Source organism: Chamaea fasciata, unplaced genomic scaffold (genome assembly GCF_029207755.1).
Source record: "Chamaea fasciata isolate MVZ Bird 193981 ecotype frontalis unplaced genomic scaffold, bChaFas1.0.hap1 SCAF_6, whole genome shotgun sequence".
NCBI classification, from domain to species: domain Eukaryota; kingdom Metazoa; phylum Chordata; class Aves; order Passeriformes; family Sylviidae; genus Chamaea; species Chamaea fasciata.
The window spans coordinates 60,379,737-60,401,687 of NW_027094091.1; the positions used below are offsets into that span (position 1 = coordinate 60,379,737).

The 21,951-nt window shown below is 41.8% G+C and overlaps 2 protein-coding genes across 8 annotated transcripts in view; one reads left to right on the forward strand and one right to left on the reverse strand.

Moving 5' to 3' along the window:
• Positions 1–805: 805 nt before the first annotated feature.
• On the reverse strand, positions 806–17,671 carry ABCE1 (ATP binding cassette subfamily E member 1). Its single transcript, XM_066186554.1, has 18 exons — positions 17,501–17,671; positions 11,291–11,458; positions 10,894–10,979; positions 10,311–10,408; positions 9,803–9,920; positions 8,079–8,216; positions 7,862–7,931; positions 6,721–6,817; positions 5,635–5,724; positions 4,921–5,042; positions 4,036–4,257; positions 3,564–3,623; positions 3,421–3,479; positions 3,134–3,244; positions 2,901–3,043; positions 2,682–2,804; positions 1,595–1,706; positions 806–1,336 (listed from the first exon to the last, which is right to left on the reverse strand). The coding sequence occupies exons 2-18, from the start codon at positions 11,391–11,393 to the stop codon at positions 1,289–1,291; spliced, it is 1,800 nt and encodes a 599-aa protein (XP_066042651.1). The 5' UTR covers positions 11,394–11,458; positions 17,501–17,671; the 3' UTR covers positions 806–1,288.
• The window catches only part of ANAPC10 (anaphase promoting complex subunit 10), a 33,120-nt gene continuing 28,474 nt past the window's right edge, over positions 17,306–21,951 (forward strand). Inside the window, exon 1 of one of the 7 annotated variants that reach the window (XM_066186556.1) lies at positions 17,306–17,423. In XM_066186556.1, coding sequence (XP_066042653.1) covers positions 17,384–17,423 — 40 coding nt within the window. In that variant the 5' untranslated portion in view covers positions 17,306–17,383. The other 6 variants (XM_066186555.1, XM_066186561.1, XM_066186558.1 and 3 more) reach the window with 6 other exon arrangements.

A 21,951-nucleotide genomic window follows, 5' to 3' on the forward strand; every position in this document is an offset into this window, starting at 1 on the left:
AGCAGAACAAGTTCAGTCAGCCTTGGGAATGTTTGACTGACCCAGGGTGGTTGTGTAAGGATGTATTCGATACCTGCACTTCTTTAGGGAGTCCCTCTGCTGGTGTAGTACAGGTGCACTGCTGCTACACGACACAGGGAGGGAGTGTGTGTATAATGCTCAGTAGTGCCAAGGTTATGAAATAACCACGTCACTAACGCAGAATGGCAAAAAACACCCAAAAAACCCCAACTCCTTTCTGTAGCTTCTGAGGCAAAAAAGTAAACAAGGAACAAAGCCACGTTTTCTCATGATGTTTGTTACATCCCAATGAAGGCAGAGAACTGTTGAATGGACAATGCCCTTCCCTGCTTTTAAGATACATAGCTGAAAGTTGTTTTTACATGTCTGCTTAAGCAAGCAGGAACCTTTCAATTTTCCTTCTGGTTCCCTGAAGGACCTTAATGTATATGGAAGTCAGTTTTTCACGAGGTTTTTAAAATTTACTTTCTTTTTTGTCATAGTAAGGGTCAAGGCTTTTACTTTAGGGTAGAGTAATTCCTGCATCTTAGCCTTATAAAAACTTCATGGAAGAGTGAGTTGGCTGGAGGGAAAGGATGTTTCTTTAAGATATTTCACTGATTATTTTCATCTCACTAGGTCTGAGAACATTCACAGGGACAGATTATTTAAAAAGGGTGTAGCTACCTTCTTTTAGATTCTTTGTACTGCATCTTCTGTGAGTGCTACAGTGTGAGAAAAAGGTGTGTGACATTATATACACGCTTCTGAATTAGTAATTGAAGAAATTCTGCAGTGTCAAGAGTTGTAAGTTAGGTGGATATTTTATTTTTGAAACCCTCAGCCAGAGAGATTCAACCTTTTTAGAAGAGGAGTCGCTCCTGTAGCGTGACACTCTTAGTAAACTTCCCTCTTATACAGAAAACAGCTTCAAAGATTTATTTTAAAATGAGGAGTTCAGTCAGTACTTGGTACATGAGTAGGATATATTGAATTGAAAACCTCCCTTAAATTTTGAAAAATCAGGAGACCCATTTGCACAATTTCAAGGTGGTCTATTTTGAAATTATTACACTGAAAACAGGGCTGTGTCACCAAAATATAGAAAGTGGCAGTTTTACTCAGACTAGGATGTTTACTGCTACTGTCTCAGATGTTAAATGCAGCAAGAGATTTTAAGCTCCAAAAGATTAATTGTTCTAAAACCTGATTTGAGCCATCTCATCAGCTGTTTAGATTCCAATATGCATGTCTAGATGCCAGTTAAAAAGATGCTGGGATTCAATATTTAGTCATCCAGGAAGAAGTAGTTTCCACTCTTCTTTTGTTCCACATCCTTGGGAAGAGAAAAAAGGTCACCATTACTTGAAGCAGTCTATGGCAGACTTGAACATAGCTGAAATAAAAGACACTTATCTAAACTCCTTTCTGCTTCCCTTATTACTCTTTCTAGTTTCACATGCACATACTCTTACATGTTTTTCCAGCACAGCAGAACTACCCTGTCAATCTTCATTTTGTTCCATATTTTAAAATCTGGCTTACATATTAAACAGTGATGGCTCCTATACTGGAAAGGTGCTCCTTCTCTTACCTTGATGGAATTGAGTTTGTTTATTCTTGGTCTGTAATTGTTGGGGTCTCTTCTAAAAGTGATTTCAAGCTGAGATAAAAACTTATTCATTCCAGCCAGAAGAGTCTGTGGACTGTTGAGAGAGAAGAATATTTTAGCTCAATTTTCAAAAGTTTTATATCATACGATTAGAGGCAACTTTGATTGTTGGCTCACTCATTGTTGGAAATGCAAATGTGAGCTGTTTTTGAGAGACCATGATGTGCTACATTTTTAGTCAAACCCTGTCTCAGATGCTGCTGAAAGGTAAGAATAGTATCTCGTGGCTTCCAGCTGTGACCTTTACTTTCTCTTTATTTTGTATCTGCATGTGTGTGCTGGCATACTTACTTACATTCAAGGGAAAAATACCCCAACACTTGCACCATAAACAAAATCTAACAAAGATCATAACATAACTTAATCAATATCAGTGAATGATTGTGATTTTTGAATTCCAACATGTGTGTTCTTGGAAGGAATACCACCAAAGCCAGGGTAGCAGGGGATTTCAGACACATGGGAGACCCACGTGTTTACTTCATCTGGTTTGTGCCAAGTACTCACTGTTCTAAAAGCCTGGTTTCTGATGAGGCTGCTCATCAAAAAGTCCCTGTAATCTACATAAAATTATTTACAGGAACAAAAGCAGACATCAAAAGGGACAGCCCTGAAGGAGTAAAACAAAGCACACTGCATGTTGGTGTCACGACTTGCCCGTCACTACATCTGCATACAGGTACCATTAGTACACTGCTTTCTTTTAATACCTCTGGAAGTTATTTTCAGAAGGGCAGTTTACAGTTGATACACTTTTTATTCCTTGGTCTCTTCTGATTGTAATTTAGCCATCATGCAGCTGCTTAAGGCTGGTCTAGTTCTTGAGGGTTTTGTTATGTTCCCCAACCCTGGTTTAAGCAACATACAACCCTGCAAGTGAGGATCAATCCCATTTTCTGTTCCATGATTCAAAACGAAAGTCAGATCCCTTGGCACAGCCTTGGATGCAGCTGAAATTTCTATAGGCAGGGATGACAACCTTGCTTAGTAATCCCAATGAATCTCTTACCTGTTTGCCAGTGTGTTCTTGGAAGGAATGCCATCAAAAACAATCACACGATCAGCGAGATATGTAGCCATGATAAAATCATGTTCTACCACAAAAGCTGTTTTTTTAGCATGGAGAATGAAACTGAAACGAGGGGAAAGAAGAAAAGAGAGAGTAATGTGAACTCACTGTCGTACTACTGCCACTTTCAGTTCCTTGGCCACCACCACGTGTACTCACCGTTTAATGACCCTGGCAGCCATCAGACGCTGTTCAGAGTCCAGATATGCTGAGGGCTCATCAATCAGATAAACATCTGCAGGTTTGCCCAGACAAAGAGCTAATGCCACACGCTGCAGCTCACCACCAGACAGCGTCTGAACCTGGTGGTGTGGGGGGAAACAAGGCCATGCTTAGTTCAGCTACAGGTTGAGAGTTAAGACAACGAGGATGCTGATTCAAGCAGTTAATACCTCCTGGTCAATGATGTTTTCTATCTGAAGAGGTTTCATCACGTCAGTGACAAACTGGGGGTGTGTATAGGCATCTCTGATCTTCTCGTGCAGCAGCTGACGGACGCTTCCCTAGCAAAAGGGAAATGCTGCTACTCAGTTTTATGCACCACAAGAAAACAAGCAGAACGAGAATAATAAAAAAAAATCCATCTAAAATAGATACGGATATAAAATAGGCATCAAAGAATTTCTATCTGTGCATTTGGTACCAAACATGATAATAAATAAATAAGGCTGAAACGTACCGTAGATTTAGGGCTGATTTTCTGTGGTTTGTAGCTGACATTTAGAACTGGAACCTCACCTATAAAAAGACAAAATTAATCATGTAAACAAGAGAACTGCCAGTATCCTTAAAACAGGTTTCAGCTCGGGTATAACACATTACCTCCTTCATCAGGTGTAAGTCTTCCTGCAAGCATTCGGATAAACGTTGTTTTGCCAGTTCCTAAAATAAAATACAAGTTACACAATAATCACTTTTTAGTAATTTAGACCTCTAACAAGGCACTGATACAACAAAGACTATTTAATAAAGAATGCGTTTTAAAATTAAACTGCTTAAAAAATTCCTCTATTAACTTCCAGCACTTGCTTTTCCAAATGGAAGAGACATCTTAAAACTGCCACCTAAGCTTTTAAAAGGGGGCAACATACAAACACGGTGGCACTGTTAACACTCATAGTAACTTCATATTCACCCTAGTCAGGGGACTCAGGCTGTGATATCCTCACCAGGAAACAAGCAGCTCAACCTGACTCAAACCCAGTAATTTTGAAGCCTGGCTCCCAAAGTGAAGAAGGGCTTTAGGAGCATATTCAGGGCTGGAGAAGCAGTTTTCAACACAAATTGCACTTACCATTTTCCCCTAACATCACCATAATTTCAGAATCGGTGAATTCTCCAGCTACTATGGATAGTTCAAATTCTCCCATCTTTTTTTTCATTCCTGGGTATTTGTACATGCACATCTTTTTAACCTCTTCTTCGTTAGCTGTCTCAGCTACTTTAAATACCAGAGATGCATCTCGAAACCTTAGATTTTCTGTTGGAACATAGCCGTCTAGGAAAATATTTATGCCTATGATGAGAGGAAAAAAGGTCATTAAAAGAGGTCTGTAACAAAGTAAAACAAGATCAATTTCAATTCCTGGCTGTAAATTCCACTCAGGTAATGAGAATGCTGGATTTTAAACGCTATGTTAAAAGAAGCAGTAAGACCTCCTCTTCAAAGTGTGCACATTATGCAAATTGAATGAAGAAAAGCTTTACTCAAGTACAGAATGGCTGGAGCGGCTCTTCCTGAAAACCCACTGCTGGTGATGTGTATGGGGTTTAAAGGAACTCCTGCTGTTGGGCCCATTCTTGCAAAGCCGGTTTTTACTGAATCTCAGTACTACAAGTGGGGTCAATTCAGTTGAACACTACGTACCTCTGCACTGTGCAACCTCTCTCCTGCCCTTTCTCTACTACTTATACAGTCTTTTGTGTAACTCCACTGTTTACAAAACACCTGCAAGTACCAAAATGATGTCCACAGCAAGAGAAAAAGGGCATTTCATAATGAAGGCTTTTGGCTTGAGTTACACGTTTAGCATCATGTAACACAGAAATTCTTCAAGAAATCAAACAGTTCTTTCATTGCTGAACTGTAACAGGAAGAGGACGTGTTTATATAAGAGACAACAGGCATTTTGCTGGCTGTTTTGGGTATGTTTAAAAAGAGAAATATGGCAAGAATTACCTTCTCTTACGCTGAAAGGCATGGTTACAACACCATAAGCACTTGGCACACCATACAGGCAGCAGATAAAGTCAGAGAGATAATCTAACACACTTAGATCATGCTCTACAACAATAATGTACCTGAAAAACAGAGCCAGAGAGATGCTTTTTTACTTCAATGCAAAACATTTTTCTTCCTTGTTTTCTTACTCTAGTCTTGCATAAACAAGAGCTATCAACATGATTTTTAATTAATATGGTCTCTTCACTTTATAGTAAAAAAGGAGAGAGTTCAAATCTCTCACAATCATTTCTTAAACTGTCCAAGAAGCTCGTGAATGATAAATTGAAAGTCCATCTTCAGTGTAAACTGGCAGCTTCTTTATGTACAGTAAGTGGCAGGACGCTGATTGATTTGAGTGAAAAATACTTAGCACATTTTAAGAAAAAAATCTTTGTAAAAAGGGCTGAAACAGCAATATTCAGGTGAAAAGTAATCACCAATATCTTCCCATTCTTGTTACAAAGTTTTGAAACAGGACAAGAAACTACAGGAAATAAGTTTCCAAAATGCAAAAGAATAGAACATTACTGACTTGGAATATTTGAAACATCTGTTAGTGTACCATGCTGAGAAGTGAGCACTTCTGAGGGGATGGACCGGATGTTTCTTCCCTCTATAAGCACTCACGCATTATTACAGCCTGGCAAAACATCTGAAGCTCGTATTTACCTGTCAGGGTTTATTAGGGACCGAATGGTAATGGCAGCCTTCAAGCGCTGCTTGACATCCAAGTAGCTGGAAGGTTCATCAAACATGAAGCTAATCCCAAAAGGAAGAGTGAAGTCTTAGTGAATGCAAGCTTTCTCCTTATCCAAACATAATATTAACATTTCAGCCATTAAATACATGGAAATAAAAAAGTTATCATTACCATTAAATACATGGAAATTAAAAATTATTATTATTTATACTGAGAAAGGGAGACAAAAAATTAGAATTGTGCACACCTGCCTTCATTCTCTGTAGACTGTCAGGTGCAAGTGAGTTAAGTGTTGCTTTGCCAAAAGTTCTGACAAAGTTACCAAAAGTTACAAGAATCAGCAGTTAGGATTCCCATGCACTCACCCTGAATTACCTTAAACTTAACATGAACTGAAAAGTGCAAAAATACTGTAGAAGACTGGAAGAAGGACATCTTCCAAAAAGAGAAAACTGAACAAGGAAGCCCACTTGAAATTCACACCAACCAACCAAAAAACAGCCTAAGCAGAACAAGACCAACCAACCAAAAATTCATGACAGCAAAAAAACCCCAAACCCTGTAACTCTTCTGATCTTGCTTTCTTGGTTGCAAGGAGTCAGGAAACAACAAAGATTAGACAGTAACGTCCTGCTTCCAAGACAGGAGAGGAGGGACTCAAGTTCCAAGAGGCAGGGAAGCAGCTGTACCTTTCTCATTCAGAGAGGCTAAGGGAGGGGTGCTATCCAATATGATACATTTAAATGGGATTAAGGAGAGGTTATGAGGTTGTGGTGCTGAAATCTAACACCGGCTTCTGAAATCAGTTATTTCCACTCAGATAAATAAAAGTATACAGAATCCAGAGATGACACATGAAGTAAATATGGCTTTCAGCTGATGAGTGGGCAAAAAGTTGCTTTTAAAAATTATTTTTAAGCATAATTAAATAATTATTAAATATTTTTCAATATTTCAAACAGAAGTATTATTGTTAAGAGTAAGTGTAAATTCGAGGACCGTATTCCAAGACAGATTACTAGAAGCAATGTGTAAAAGAAGTAAATTAAACATACATATCGGCCTTCTGAATGCAAACAACTGCACAAGCAAATCTCTGAAGTTCTCCTCCTGAAAGGTCCTCAACATTCCTTTCTTTCAGGTGTGTTAAGTCTGCAAATAAGTGTTCAATTTTAGGTATGTTATAACCAACACAACAATCCATATTTTTATTACCTACAGAAACGTGTATATACATAGCAAACGTTCTACAGAGAGGAAAAGAAACAGAAGGAGAATAAGCATCCACTTTATACAGCATCAGTATCATACTACTAACACTAAGTCACAGCAAGCTATGGCTTCTCTGCAGCATTAATTGCATGGTTGCTTCTTATCATGCAGAAAGATTACATTTCTATTTCTCCTTCCGCCATATATTTGGTAAAGATTTCTGGCCCTAAAAAGAAACTCTACCAGTTCTGAAAGTGTTTCTTGTCAGCCTTGGCTGAAGAGTTCTGATTTTCAGGGAAATCAAGTCCCTCAAACCTTATAGCAGGTGGGTGAAGCAGGGATTTTCGAAGCAGTTTAATGAACACCACATTTCAAGAATAGAATGTGTCACCAATAAATTAAGTGGGGCTCAAAGCCCACGTTCTTGGTGGCACAAAGGCAGCCCCACCTCCAGCACCGAGTTCCACCAAAGAGAATCCCATTGTGAATTTAGCAACCGCTAAATACTAGGGCTGGACTAGGCAGATGTTCTTATTGCATTAATCTCAGCAGTCAGTGTTACTCCCACTAAGATCAGATATATATAAGCTCTGGGGGGAGTGTGGGATATTAAAGTAACATTTTTTACATGCAGTAGCTCTCCCAAGGGGGATGCCAAGGTTTTGCCACATTTGTGAGCAAGCAAGAGCAGCAGCTACTAAGTGGAATTTTTCCAGGTTTAAAAATAAGCACTTTCTACTAGGAAACAGGAACTGCATTAGATTCTGTTAACTAGCATCCATCAACCAGTTTGCCACCAGAAAGTATTATTTGTGTTATTTATATTACAGCACGCCCTGGGCTTTACACTAAAGCACGTTTACTTTTTCTCTTTTTTTTGAGTTGGTATAATTTACATGTTCTATCACGTTATGGTAACTTGATTGTTTCAGTAAATATGAACTTCTCACATGCTTTAAAATTTGACTGTACAAATTTACTTACCAAGCTGCTGACATACAACAGTTTGTGTTTTAGTTTCATCCTTCCTGTCCAGAATTGATCCCACTGTTCCCTGAATGATAAATAATAAAAAAAAACCCCAACCAACATTAAAAATTTCAGACAGCTCTGAATTATGCTGCTAAATACAACCTTGAAACACATGAGAAGTGCTACAGAAGAAGCTCTCAGCTTCCTATTAACTCATGAAATGTCTCACCTTTGCAGCTTTAGGGATCTGGTCCACGTATTGAGGTTTAATGATAGCTTTAAGGTCATCTTCCAGGATCTTGGTAAAGTAATTTTGCAATTCAGATCCTCGGAAGTAAGTCAAAATTTCTTGCCAGTCAGGTGGATCCTGTGACACAATTAAACCCTAGGTTTACTTATACCATTTAAAAAACATATAAGAAACCCTAATTTTAAATTCCAATCAATAAGGCAAAGAGAATATGCCTGTAAGATTACACACACACACAAAAAAATCCCCAAAAACATTCTAAAAACAAAGTTTAGAGACCTTTTTTTTTCCAGGTGGCACTAGCCTTCAAAAAAAAATTAAATTCGCACAGTTAAGAAGCTACTGAACTGAAACAACTTCATGGGGAAAATGACAGCATGGATTAGTGTAACCACACTTATTAACTATCTGATACAGCTAATCCAAAGGAAAAGGACTGGAATGATAAAAGCACAAACTTGCACAGAAGATGCAACAAATCTGATAATTTTCTCTGCTTCTAGCAAACATCTCCAAGGAAACAGAAGGAGAAAACAAAGGAAAAATGACAAATTGAAAATAAAAGGAACCATTCAGAGCAACCACCCAGGAAAAAGTCCCCCCTTGCACACTGCACTACTCTGAGCGGTGCTGAGTTAACTGCTTTGATGATAAACAGTATGGAATCAGACTGACACAGTCATATTTCCAAACTAAGCAAATACACAGAGGAAATGCTTCATCAGTTTTAGAGCAGAAGCAACATGGAAGATTCAGTTCATACCACGTGTTTCTGTGGTCATACTGATATGGCTCCTTCACAGCAAAGTCTGATTTTGGAAGCATGGTAATTCAATTAAGTACACATTCAGAAAGTCAAAAGTTTTGCTATTTCTGCAATACTACCACCTGAAACAAGAAGTCCACAAAATAATATAAACCAAATTTGAAAGAGACTGTAAAATGTAGCTGGGAAACGATTATTTCTTTGCAGGTTTAGGTAGCAGCCACGAAATGAACAGTTTATCAAAACATTATTCTTTTGATATTCCCATGAATATCAGCAGATTACAGCAGATCAGCAGATTGTTTTCAGTCTGGTTCTCAAAAAGTCTTATTTCCTAGTAAGTAGCAACATGAAGAAACTAAGGATTTTTCAGAGCTCAGTATTCAAGTGTATAGTGGGAAATACCTTCAAACACAACTTACAGTAACAACACACTTTATGAGAAATCTTCCTCAAAAGAATTAAAGATAAAAATGCCTAAGAGATCCCAAGGATACGTGGTAAGTGTTCATAGACACTCGAGCTGTTCAGATAAAAACACAGGTAACTTAGAAGAAACTCCAATACTTCGGCTATGGAAATCCCTGATGGGAACAGGTAAATTATGCAGAGAGAAAAACTTGACATTTTAAAAAAGACTGGTATTAAAAAACCCCCAAGCCCTTAAGTGCGACTTCAAGACAGAAACCTACCTCTGATTGTTATCTTTTGTGAGTTAAAATCACAATTAGTACCCTTATCTTTCTTGAGAGATATACACACAGTTTGAAGAAAGCCTTTGTTAGCAAAAACCTTCTACTATTGGTCCTGTGTGGAGTCAACAGACAAAGTGCCAACATCCCCACAAATCTATCACAATCACAGGTACAAATGTTCAGTCCAAAAATATAAACAGAGCTATCTAAAATGCTAACTCTATCTTACTGCTGATACATACATCATATTTTCCAAGATTTGGCTTCTGTTTTCCTGCTAAAATTTTCAAGGCAGTTGATTTTCCAATACCATTGGTTCCAACCAATCCCAGTACTTCACCTGGACGAGGGATAGGCAACCTGTACAAAGCATTGATCAAAGCTTGTGTTATATTTATGCCATCACACACACACCAACATTTAGTTGCCAATGTTGCAACCCGTTTTCAGACTTTCTGATTATTACAGCCTTTGTTAGCTTGCAAATATCTAACCCAAATCACATCAAATTCCTTAAAAATAGAAGAGCATAAGAAATATTTAAGGGCAGTCTGATTTTAAATAGGGGCTCTGTAAAATAATCTCTAACACTAATTTATTTCATTATAATACTTTTTAATAAGGAAAATGTAATTAACAATCTAAAAGGAAGTTACTGGGGTAAGAACCAAGAACACTTTGATGTACACTGTGTTTACACTACCAAAACCCTGGATTTTTTGTCTCTTTGATATTTGAAAACTAAAATACCTGTGAAGCTTGAAGGCATTGGCACAGTATCTATGTGTTGTTTCTTTCTCCAGGTTGCTAGGTAAGTTAACAATTGACAAGGCTCCAAAAGGACATTTCTGGAATTGAAATAAATTATAGATTATTAGAGCACACAATTTATTAACAAAAGCCTATGTTTTGTACTGCATCCAGCTGTGCATTTACATTTTTAAATGGACTTCTACCAAATTCCTTTACATGGTCAACCTGCCAAGGAAGTTTTATATCACATTTTTCAAATTAACAGTCTGCAATTTAGACTGTCGGTCTAAAATACAAGTAAGGCACACTCCAGATATTCTTCACCTTTCACAAAAAACATCTTTCACCTGCCAGGTGTCTACAGACACAAAACACCAAAAAACCCAAAGCAAGCTCACACCTTACAACCCAATCAGTTCAGTCAAGTGACACAGTTCTTCACTTTCTACAAACAGCAAGTGAACTTGGTCTGATCAGTCTGGGAAAGAAAACTGCTTTTTGAAGTTACAGGATGCATTACTAAATATAATAGCCAAATAAGGAAAGTGAAGCACTTTAAATAAAGCAGTTTAATTTTTACCTTGATGCAAATACCACAACCAATACAAAGCGTTTCTGAAATCCATGCTATTTTGCTCTGTGATGTGACTTCTATGCAAAGTTTTCCTGGTGAAAAAAATTAAGACAAGGTCAGTAAAGTTTCTGATGAATCAGAATTCCTGCCGACTAAATTCCACAAAGGAACATGGAACTGATGAACATTCACTGAAGCTTCAGATTATCCAAAGGCTTGAAAAGTGTCATTGTTACTAAGGATTGTTCATGCTTTTAGAGATATTTTTAAAGGCTTTATGGGAAAAAAAAAAGCTTGAATAACACACAAAAATCTATCAGTTATGAAAAGCTCATTCCTTCTAGTAGAAGTAATTTAAGATGTCTCCACTTGCTCCAATGCTTTGTTCCACTGTATCTCTTACCCATTCGAACCACAGGACAACTCTTCTTGCATTCCTGACGACATTTCTTTGGCTTACACTTGTCATGGTTGACTATAGCAATCCTCGTCAATTTGTCTGCCATAATGCACAATCTAGGGTTCAACAGCCGCACCAATTATAAGGAGGGGTAGTGGGAGTCTTCCAGACCTTAAAGAAAAAAAAAACAAAAACAAAAAACCAAACCATTAGAGACCATGTTACTGACAGCACAGAGAACAGACACATCACAAGTTATTGCTGGGGGAGTGCAGAGATGGAAAATGCAAAATTACTTGATTTTTTTCCTCCTTTAAGCAACACGGCAAACAGAGTGAAGTCAGAGCTACAAATAACAAGGGGACTGATGTGTAGATAACTGCACCAATTTTTAACATCAACTCTCCATCCCATTACTATTTTTCCAGTGTAAAAATAAAATTGTGCTTATATCTGAAAATGGATTTGTTTCCAACAAAAGCACGTTGTACTAGAACATAAGAATCCACACAGCTCCAAATTTTAGTTTTACAAGTTGCCTTGTATAAAGCACCTTCGTTCACACTGTCAAATTGTGACTACAACTATTAGTCCAAGGATATGATTAGAATACACATTTACAAACCGTAGGCCAATATTCTCTATTAAAGGATTAAAACAGTGTAAAATGTAAACCAGTTTTCCAAGTGAAAATCTGCACTTGCACATAAAAAGCAAACCAGGCAACGTAAGCAGACATCCATGACGATGTTTAATTCTTTCATGTTGAGTTTCACTGGTATTTGAATAACTACAGTTACATTCTGCATTCCCTAATACGGTATCAATGCCTACAACAGATTTCATTAAAAACCAGTAAAATTCTTTATCCAAGCTGGATCCACAAGCCTGAGGATCAGTAAGGCCAAGTGCTTTGTCCTGCCCATGGGTCACAACCACCCCAGGCAGTTCAAGAAAAATTACCTGGTGGAAAAGGACCTGGGGGTGCTGGTGACAGTGACTGACCATGAGCCAGCAGTGCCCAGGTGGCCAAGAAGGCCAGTGCCATCCTGGCCTGGATCAGCAATAGCGTGGCAGCAGGAGCAGGGCAGGGATTGTCCCCCTGTGCTGGGCCCTGGGGAGGCCACACCTGAGGGCTGTGTCCCCTTCAGAAGCCACTGAGGTGCTGGAGGAGCCCAGAGAAGGGCAGTGGGGCTGGGGAGGTCTGGAGCACAGGAACAGCTGAGGGAGCTGGGGGGGTCTAGTCCAGAAAGGCAGGCTCAGGAGAGCCCTCATCACTCTCTACAAGGGTCTGAAAACGGTATAGCAGGGTGAGGGATCGGGCTCTACTCCAAAATAACAAGAGAGGACAAGAGGAAAGAGCCTCAGATTCCACCAGGGGAGGTTCAGATTGGATGTCAGGAAAACTATCTTTGCTGAAAGGTGGACAAGCCTTGCAACAGGCAGCCCAGGGAAGTGGTGAAGTCACCATCCCTGGAGGGATTTTGGAGACATGTAGATGTGGCCTGAGGGACACAGCTTAGGGGCCAGTGCTGTGTTAATGGCTGGACTCAATAATCGCTGTGTTAATGGCTGGACTCAATAATCTCAGAGGTCTTTTCCAACCTAAAAAATTCTGTAGTTCTGTGGAGAACCAGATGATTAAATATTCCTGAAATCACAAACGTAAAGAAGTGAAATTTTGACTTGTATTCCTCTCTCTAAGCCCCTCTTTTCCTGCGTAGCTCGTTGTGATGCACATTGAGAAGTACTGGTTTGGAGAGGAACTTTGTGCAGCTGCAGCAAATGGAGGGAAGGGCAGAGAAACTGAAACTTAAGTCTTGATAGATAAAAAAGGTGGAATGTGTTTTAAAGTGCATTTTTATTTCCTTTACTATATTCACTCACAATACTGCAAATAAAAATAATAATGACTTTTATCTTCCTATGAACAAGGCACACCTAAGGACACGCCCTCCAGCTCCAGAACAATAAAGACAACTGAATTATGAGGCTCTTGGAAGATTTTAAGATATTACAGATGACACACCTTTTTTTTTTTTTTTTTTTTTTTTTTTTTTTTTTTTTTTTTTTAGTAAAAATAATAAATGCCATGAAGTACAAAGCATTTCCATCTCACTAAATAAAGGGATGGCAGCCCTATAGATGATGCATGTTCAAAATCATTTCAGTGCAGTATCACTAGTTCAATGATATAACTGGGAAAGAGTCTGGAAATACTTCAGGTTTCCAAAGGTGTAGCTGCATCCAAAGGATTCCAACATTTGTAATTAAAGGAAGTTTTTTCTGTTGGATGTCCAGCTCACCTTTGCTTCACCAAATCAAAGCATCCTGCAGTGGTTTACAGACTATATTTACTACAAACGGCAACTGGATGAAGAAAGGTTGTGACTCGCAAACTCCTGAAGGAAGCAAGAATAAAATGGGTGTATGGCACATTTATCATATTAAACTCTACCCTTCCATAAACTTCAGCTGGGAGGAAACCTCCAGGTACTACTGCAATAGCTGGAAGATGGATATCCAACAGCAGAGGTCAGAAAAGCAGATGTTGCTGTATCCTGAAGTCCATTACTTCCATAGGTAAAAATATTTTAAGTGGTTCCTTTTGAAAGTGGTAGTCTTATTCCTTTATTCAGTTTCCAAATTATTTTTAAACTAATGTCAAAAGATATTCATCACCTATTAATGAATGTAACTGTCAGTCACACTGCCAACCTTATCGAGGCAGTTTCTACTTACATCTCATTTTAATTTTTTTTTCTTTACTATTTTAAATTTCCTAAGCCAGAAAGTCCTATTAAAAATAAAATTACAAGTGGTTCAACAGTTCTGTATTGTCAGACCAGACTGACAAAGTAGGGCTGAACATTGAAATCACATCTGCAGACCAGGCCAACAGATATGGAATAAGGAGTCTGCAGCTCTCACTTTAATACATCAGAAAACAACAAACTGAAAGCATTTTTGAAGACTATAAAGGTGCTTGAGTCAGGGTAATTTTCTTGGGGACAGGTACTGGATGCTAAAGATCCATTCTTTGGGAAGACATCTCAGTGCTTTTCACTGAAATCCTGCAGTTTACAGTGCCAGGAGCATTTGGGGGTGAATCACTTCCTCTCTGTTTTCCCAAGGGAAGTGCCCAATGTGGGTCAGCCCTTTGTGCAAGGCCTGAGCAGACAGAGCATGTGGCTCTTCCCCCTGAGCTGCAGGCAGCAGGGAACCAGTTCTGTGGGTGGCACAGGGGAGCCCCAGAACCCAAACCCGCCCTGCCTAGCCCCCAAACCTGCCCCAAGCTCCTGCTCCAAGCAGCCCTGACATCTCCCCTCAGGCAACCACCTCCCAGCTGGGTTCAGCCTAAAGCTCCAAGGCAGGAGAGTGGCAGGCACTGCTCTCAAACACCAAGGCAAATATGGCCTGAAACAAGCAATTCTTGCCAATTTCCTCACCATCTTTCCACGCCTTGGCAGGATAATCACACTGAAGTTTACACTCACCGCTGGGTCAGACTGTGGCTGGTAAGCAATGAAACAGCCCCGGGTTGGTTTTTTACCTAATACTAGCTTGCATGTGAAAATGCCCATCTGTGGTGAATAGTTTCGAAGGGGTCAGAGAATAAAGTATGACCACTAAGCCTTTATTAAAGTATGTGCTGGGGGAATCAGAAGCAATGAAGCAGCATGAGGACACACACTCCTCCCACTCTGCTCCCACCCAAGTGACAGAAGGGACAGTTTATTCAAAATTCTCCAGTGGTCTTCACCATTTTCATTTAAAAAAAAATAATCGTGACTTTTTGTAACTTCTGCAATATTTCTAGGACCGTGCTCACGTCTACAACGACAAATGTCCACAAAAGAAAACAATAATATCTACTTAGAACTCAGAAACAAATCAACAAACTGTCCAAAAGCAGACTGAACTCAAGTTACATATTTACATCCAGTTAGCTGAGCGGCATTTAAATGAACACATGGAATAGGATGGTTGATGATTCCAAGGAACAGATGCAGAACTCTCAGGACACTGAACACAGATCAGCAATGTTACACTACAACACAGTGCAGTCAGCACTTCAGGGGCAGGAGAAACTGGTCCTCACAAGCATTTGACTTCATGACTGTGCTCCTCCTTTCCATAGCAAGGAGAACAGAATAAGAAAAAACAGAGTATAAAAATATTAATTTGCTACTAACTGCTAGGGTAAAGAGCTGTTTTGAATTAGTGAATGATGATGGTGTGGCAGCAGAAAATCTTCCCAGAATGGACTGGCCACATAGGTGAAGAAGGAAGGAGAGAACGACTAAAAACTGCTGGCGAGAGAAAAAAAGAAAATGTCCTAAACCCCTGCCAGTATCATTTACTGAAGCCAAAAGCTGCCCATTATCTTCAGTTATGTCATTTCTTACAAAAAAACTGGAACATGTCTAAAAATAAGACACAAAACACGTTATCACAAGCATTCTAAGTCAGCATTCTCAGGCTGACACAGCTGCTGCACACCCTGACACACCAGATTACAAAAAATAAAAAAGAAAAAAAAGCAGCCCACATGCAGACCTTGCTATCTGTCACAGAAGGCAACAGCAAGGTACAATCTGTAGAACAAGTGCAATGTGCCCACATTAATAATATTTATTTCTTCCACAGGCATTAGAGCTAAATTCTAATTCCTGAAGTCAAGGCAACCACGACTGAGAAGGATTTGTAATGGCAATGAATTATTCAGACTTAAACAAAGAAAAATTAAAACATTAAAAGTAAAACGAAGACCGAACCAGAAGCAGAGACTATTCAGTGAAAGATGCGAAGGCAAGGTCTGGGCTCAGAATTGTGCCATGCTTGAGTTACTTTGCACAAAACCAGTGAACATTTTATAAAATTACCCTGCAGCAGACCTCAGAGAGAAAATGCTGTGGGAAGAAGTGAGGATGAGCAGCACTTCCAGCTGCCAGTGAAAACAAGCTCAAGAACTGCCTCTCAATTCCATTGCTGATGGGCTACACACAGTCACACCATAACAAGAAAGCCAAGAACCAGAACACGCAAAGAAAATTGCAATGAAAGGTAAAACAGATTTTCAGACTGCATACGGGAGATCACTACACTTGTAAATATCAAAGCAGAAACAACAGTAAATGATACAAGAACTAGTCTGTGCTTAAGGTTTTCACACTTCTTTTAGAAACTGAGGCAATGTAAAAAGAAGTTTAGACATGCCCCAGATTTCCCTATTGTATTAAATCATTATGTTACTCATAAGACACGGCATGAATAAGAAAATATGTTAACATGAAAGCATATGGTCAAATATACTGACGCTGCACAACGAGTGGGTGTGTTTAGCTTCTACTGAGCAATATTAATTACCACTCAATCTTCAACATTGCCCCTTAACATGAAGTGAAATGCCTGAGAACGAACCCATAAATTAGCAGTCTAATGAAACTGATGAAAGTATTTCACGAGCACTGGTTTAGGACTGCAGTTTACGGAAGGAACCACAGCAGGGAAACTTAAATTAGGGCGTGAAGAGTGTCACGGGAACTCGCAGGTGGAAGTATTCAAGTGCATTCCAGGCAGGAACCCAGGAAAATCCAGGAAACACCATGACGGTCCTTGAGAAAAGCCTTGCCGACTTCTTCTTCTGTTTTTACATATACTCGCAGAAAATCGCCTTACCCCGTTATCTTATCGCACCCGCAAGGAGCCTTCATCTCCTCACCGCCCCACGAACACCCACGTGGATATCAGCTCCCCCCAAAGAAGGCAAAATACGGCTTTCCCCCCCACCCCTAGGAGGAAGTTCCCCGTTTTCCCCGGAGCAAAATGCCGGCGTTCCCTTTCCCAGAGCCAGGCCAGCGCCAGCAGACGAGGATCCGGCGCTGCATCCCCAGGGAAGCCATTCCCGCGGCCGGGAGCAGCGGCAGGGCCGGCGCTCTCCGACCCCGGCTGGCACAGGACGCGAGGCGCGGGGATGACGTACCGCGTGTGCGGGCAGCGCCGGCCGGGCCGTGCCCACGCCGGCAGCGAGCCCCGAGCCCCGGAGCCTCCGCCGGGCGGGGCGCGGTCGAGCCGAGCCTTGACCCGCGGTGGATGGAGCGAGGCCGCGGCCCGGGCCGAGCCCAGCAGCACGGTACGAGGAGGGGGGCCCGTTCCCTAGAGCCTCCATTCCCGTGCGGGAAGGGGGGAATTCCCCCCGGCGTCACTTACCGGGAGCTGCGCGGGGGGCGCGGCGGGGCCGGGGGTGGGTTGGAGGGGGGGCGGGAGCGCGCGCGGCGCCCTCGCGCCGCGGCGGGGGAACGGCGTCCGGTGATCCCGCGCGCGCAACGTGCTCGCGCCGCCGCCGCCACCCGGCCAAGATGGCCGTCGGGCCCGGGGGGCGGGGCCTCGGCCCGCGCCACGGAGAGGACAGCAGGGGAGGAGAGGGGAGGGAGGAAGGGAGAAAGGGCGGCCCTCAGCAGGGACGGCCGGGGAGGGAAGGTCGGCCCTCCTCACCATGGAGACCTAGAGCGCGGCCGGCGGAAGGAACGCAGCCTCCCGGGCTGCGAGCGGCGGCCCCGCCCCGAGCGGAGCCCGCGGGTCGGCACGGCGCGTTCCCAGGACAGAAAGGTCTCGCTGGCCTCCGCCTCCGCTGGGTAGGTGGTGACGGGCAGCAGCAACAGTTCGACCGGGTGCTTCTCTTCTCAAGGAAAGGTGTTGCCATTCCCTTTCCCGACCGCGGCTTCGGCATTAGGAACCGAACTCCAGTGTCGGGTACGCCCGGGGATTGATACAACGCGAAAGGTACCAAGATAAAATGGTCTTGCTAAGCCTTTACTCGCCCCGGGCAGCGCGTCACCTGCATCTGAAACACTGCGACTACGCGCTTTCCTTCCCGTGGGGAAGCATCTCCATGAGCCTACCTCGGGGACTCGGGTTCCAGCCCCGAGCACGTCCCGGGCTCTCTCCCACACGGGCGGGGCCGGGAGGCGGCGCTCCCGCCGGCCCCGCCCGCCCATGGCGCCGTGTGTGCGGGGCGGCCCCGGCGCCCCAGGGGGAGCGGGCGGGGCGGGGCGGCGCACGCGCACTGCGGCCCCTCCGCGGCGGCGGCGGCGGCGGCTGTTCCCGGCGGGATCAGGTGGGAAAGGTGCGAGCTGCGGTTCCGCCGGAGCCGTGAGGGGAGGAGGAGGAGAAGGAGGAAGGTCCAGCCCGGGCAGAAGCTCGGCTGGCTGAGGCGACCTGTTGGCGCCGGGTGTGAGCGCTGCCCGGCCGGGTTCCCCCCGCCGTGAGTGCGGGGCGCTGGCATCGCCCCCGCGGCCCGAGGGCGCAGCCCGCGCTGGGGATCCGCGGGGCCCGAGCCGTCAGTAGGTGCTGCTGCTTTGTTTCCCGTACTGAAGCCGTCTGTGGGCCTGGAGGACACGGCTGCGATATAGCGTTGTAAACTTGGGTAATTTTCGTCATATTTGATTGTTACAGTTATAATTAATATAGTTAATATTGGTTGAAAGCTCGACAAGCAAGTCGTGGGGGGACGGCTACCGGTTGGTTTTTCAAGGCGGCTTCATCCTCTGGTTGCTCTTGGTTTTCACCACAGCTTCCACCTAATATTTACACTGTACATCTCCTTGTAAAGGTGTGCTCGCCTCCTTTAAGGCACAGCTTGTAGCCTTACCAGGTAACTTTGTGAAAGCTGGGCTTTCGCAAAAAAAATATTTTTTAAAAAGTACTTTTAGATTGATTGGGAATATGTGTATCAAATTGCTCAATTAATTCTCTTAATTCTCTTTATTTTTAATGAAATACATTTTTGACGGTGAAAGGCTAGTAATTTTCACAAATAGGTTTAAAGCAATGCACTGGAGGCAGGGTCAAAATAATAAGTTAATTCGAGTCATATTGAGAGAGCAATCTGAGGGATCAAATGTACAGGTAAGCTAGTTGAAATAGGGTGCTGCTGAATGCTTACTATCATTATTAAATATTAATTAATGATTAGCAATTTTAATGTTCAACGTTTATTCTTCCTGGTCTGATTAAAGAAAATAGGAAGCATAGCAAGAGGCTGGTTTTTGAATGTATCTTGAGATCTTTAAAGGCCTTAGATGAGCAAGGCTCCAGCCAAAGAAAATGAGAGCAGGGACAAGAGCTTGTAAATGAGTAATAAAATGAGTAGTGCTGCTAAGAAAATCAGGGAATCTTAGGTATGAAAGTCCCTTCTGTTAAGAAAAGGAAAAACAGTCTTACAGATGTTGCAAAAATGGTGAAGTTGTCAGTGCAGCCTTTGTTCAGTTTTCCTGGAAAGGCTGCAGTCAGATATTTGCTAAAAGTGAATAAAATTATATTATCGGAATGCAATCAGAGTAATACTTCTTAAAAAAATAAAAAAAAAAGAGAGAAAATCCAGATGATCTCTGATCCCCTAAAGGATTCTGAGGAGGTGGTTTGGGAAGGGAATTTGTCAGTAAGTAGAGGACAATTAAAATCAGTGTGCACACAGGAAGTATTCTAGTGTGATTTGTTGAGAGTAGTCTGGATCAAACTTTTTTTTACAGTAGCCAATGCAGTTAATAAGGCGGAAATATGGGGAGTCTGTCTTGAGTTTTACAGGATTTCTGCCATTGTTCAAGCTACTGCAGTGTGGTCTAAAAGATCTTTTTTGAGAGCTTTTGGATCTGACTTGTGAATAACTCACTTTTAAACAGGGGTGTCATGAAACATGCTCCTGGAGGGTTCAGTTGTGTCTTTTCACTGTTTCCTATAATGTGGAACACGAAATTGAAAGAATTGCAAGCCCTGTACAGCTGAGGGCTGGAATTAAAAACTTTCTTGAGAAGCTTGGTGGCAGGTTGGAAACCAGCATAACTAAGCTCAGTTAACAGGAAATGAAGGAGGAAGAGAACACAGGAATAAAAAAATCAAAGGCCTGTTTAGTGGAAAGGGTGTCAGTGAACAGCAAACAGTGTTCCAAAATATACTGGGCATTTATACTGCGTTTCAGCACTGCAATGCATAATAAACCAAATGTTAATTGAGAATTATGTTCTTTCAACTACCCAGGTGTTGCTTTGTCATATTAACAAGTGTGAGGAAATACAAAGACAGGGAAAGTGATTGCTGAAAAAGGAAGGCCCTTAGCTAAAATAGTCTGGTTATTTTTTTGAACAACAGTGCTGAGCACCTAGGCTCTGCAAGAATATTAGGTTAATTAAACTTTGTGAGGGGAGTTTGAAATGCATGGATGCTCTAAAAAAGAAGAAACTAAGTGCAGATTTGATGAGTGCCCTCACATCAATAGGAAGGTTTGGGAAGTAAAGGCCAGTGATTAACAAGTCTCTGAGTGCTCTGTAGGTCAAGAGATGCTTGTTTTAAGAAGGTGATACCAGATTTGGATGCTGAAGGGAAATATTCAGCTTTTAGGGTTAGGAAACCTGAAGCTGGGTGTCCACAAATCTCCTTCTGGAGAAGTAAATGTCTGGCCAGACATCTCTCAGGCACAGTCAGCTCTGTCAGGGGTCCTGACAGGTGTGTGTTTAAACAGTTCTGTGCACACAACGTGCTGGAATGGCAAGTTTTAATAGGGGAAACTGCTTTGGGATCTGCAGGTTTCCTCGAGGCTGGATTTTTGTGGAGCTTTAGTAGGAAAAGCCCATGATGTATCCTTCAGTGTCTCCTCTGGGGTGTGTTGTGTGCTTGCACAAGGGTTTCCTTCCAGCTGTGCACCTCTCAAAGGTGTCTCCCTCAGAACAACCTGGCTGCTTTGGCTGGGGAAGGCAGACTGCCCAACGATTTAAATCCATTTCACTCTCTTCATAAACTGTGCTGGCTAAAACCTCTTCAACTGGCTGTTACTTCACAGGGCTGGGATGTTTTCTGGAAAAGAGGCAACTTCTCTGAGGAAGATGAGGAGGGATAAAAAGTTCAAGGAAGGGGGAGAAAGCTGCTGTTTTATCTTGATCAAAGGATGTGCAAACAACAGAGTGGAAAATGGCAAAATGAAAGTGTGGCCTTGATCATGTCATGAAGACAGTCACACATTCACACTGTTAATAAGGAAACAGCAGCCTGTTAATGATCTTTTGGAATGCTGAAATTGGAAACTGAAAAGTTCCAAGCTGAATTGGAAAATCAGAGATGTTTCCAGGCAATGCTTATAAAGATACAGTGTGCCTTTCCATTTTTCAGCACGTGTCAAGGAGAAGGCCTTCTTAAAAAATACTTGTTTTTACACATCCTGGAAAAGCAAAGAAAGATTTTTATTAGGTGACTTAAATTCCTTTTAGAGCTAAGTATTGATGTCTCATTTAAAATGAGGTGCTTTTACTTCTGCTAGTAAAATGTCCAGAAGTGTTACTTGAGTGAGCTGGCCTGTTGCTGCATTATTTTTCCTTAGTACTTGTATCAGCTTTCAGATTTTAAAGTTCTGACCAGTACTGGGGAGCTTCAGCAAAGCTATTCAGAATGTATTGTTCTTGAGCAGGAGTTCTGTCATGAAAATCTGTCCCATGTAGTTCAACCACTGAAAATTTTCAGTCTTGCTCATCACTAGTACACAATATGTGGCTGATTTATTTGCCAGCTGTGGTTTGGAGTTGAAATGTTGGGGTTTGAGAAGCTTTTCCTGTTAGATAGAAAGAAATGAGCTCAGTTTAAAGGGTGGTAGGAAACTTGAATGGTGTTTCTTG

Excerpts from the sequence above, each read along its gene's own strand:
- ABCE1 (XM_066186554.1), bottom strand. The coding sequence starts at position 11,393 with ATGGCAGACAAATTGACGAGGATTGCTATAGTCAACCATGACAAGTGT. Across the intron at positions 9,921-10,310 it reads AATGCCTTCAAGCTTCACAG|GTTGCCTATCCCTCGTCCAG; the intron begins GTATTTTAGTTT and ends TGCTTTGTACAG. Across the intron at positions 3,044-3,133 it reads AAAACATCATTGACCAGGAG|GTTCAGACGCTGTCTGGTGG; the intron begins GTATTAACTGCT and ends CCACACCACCAG.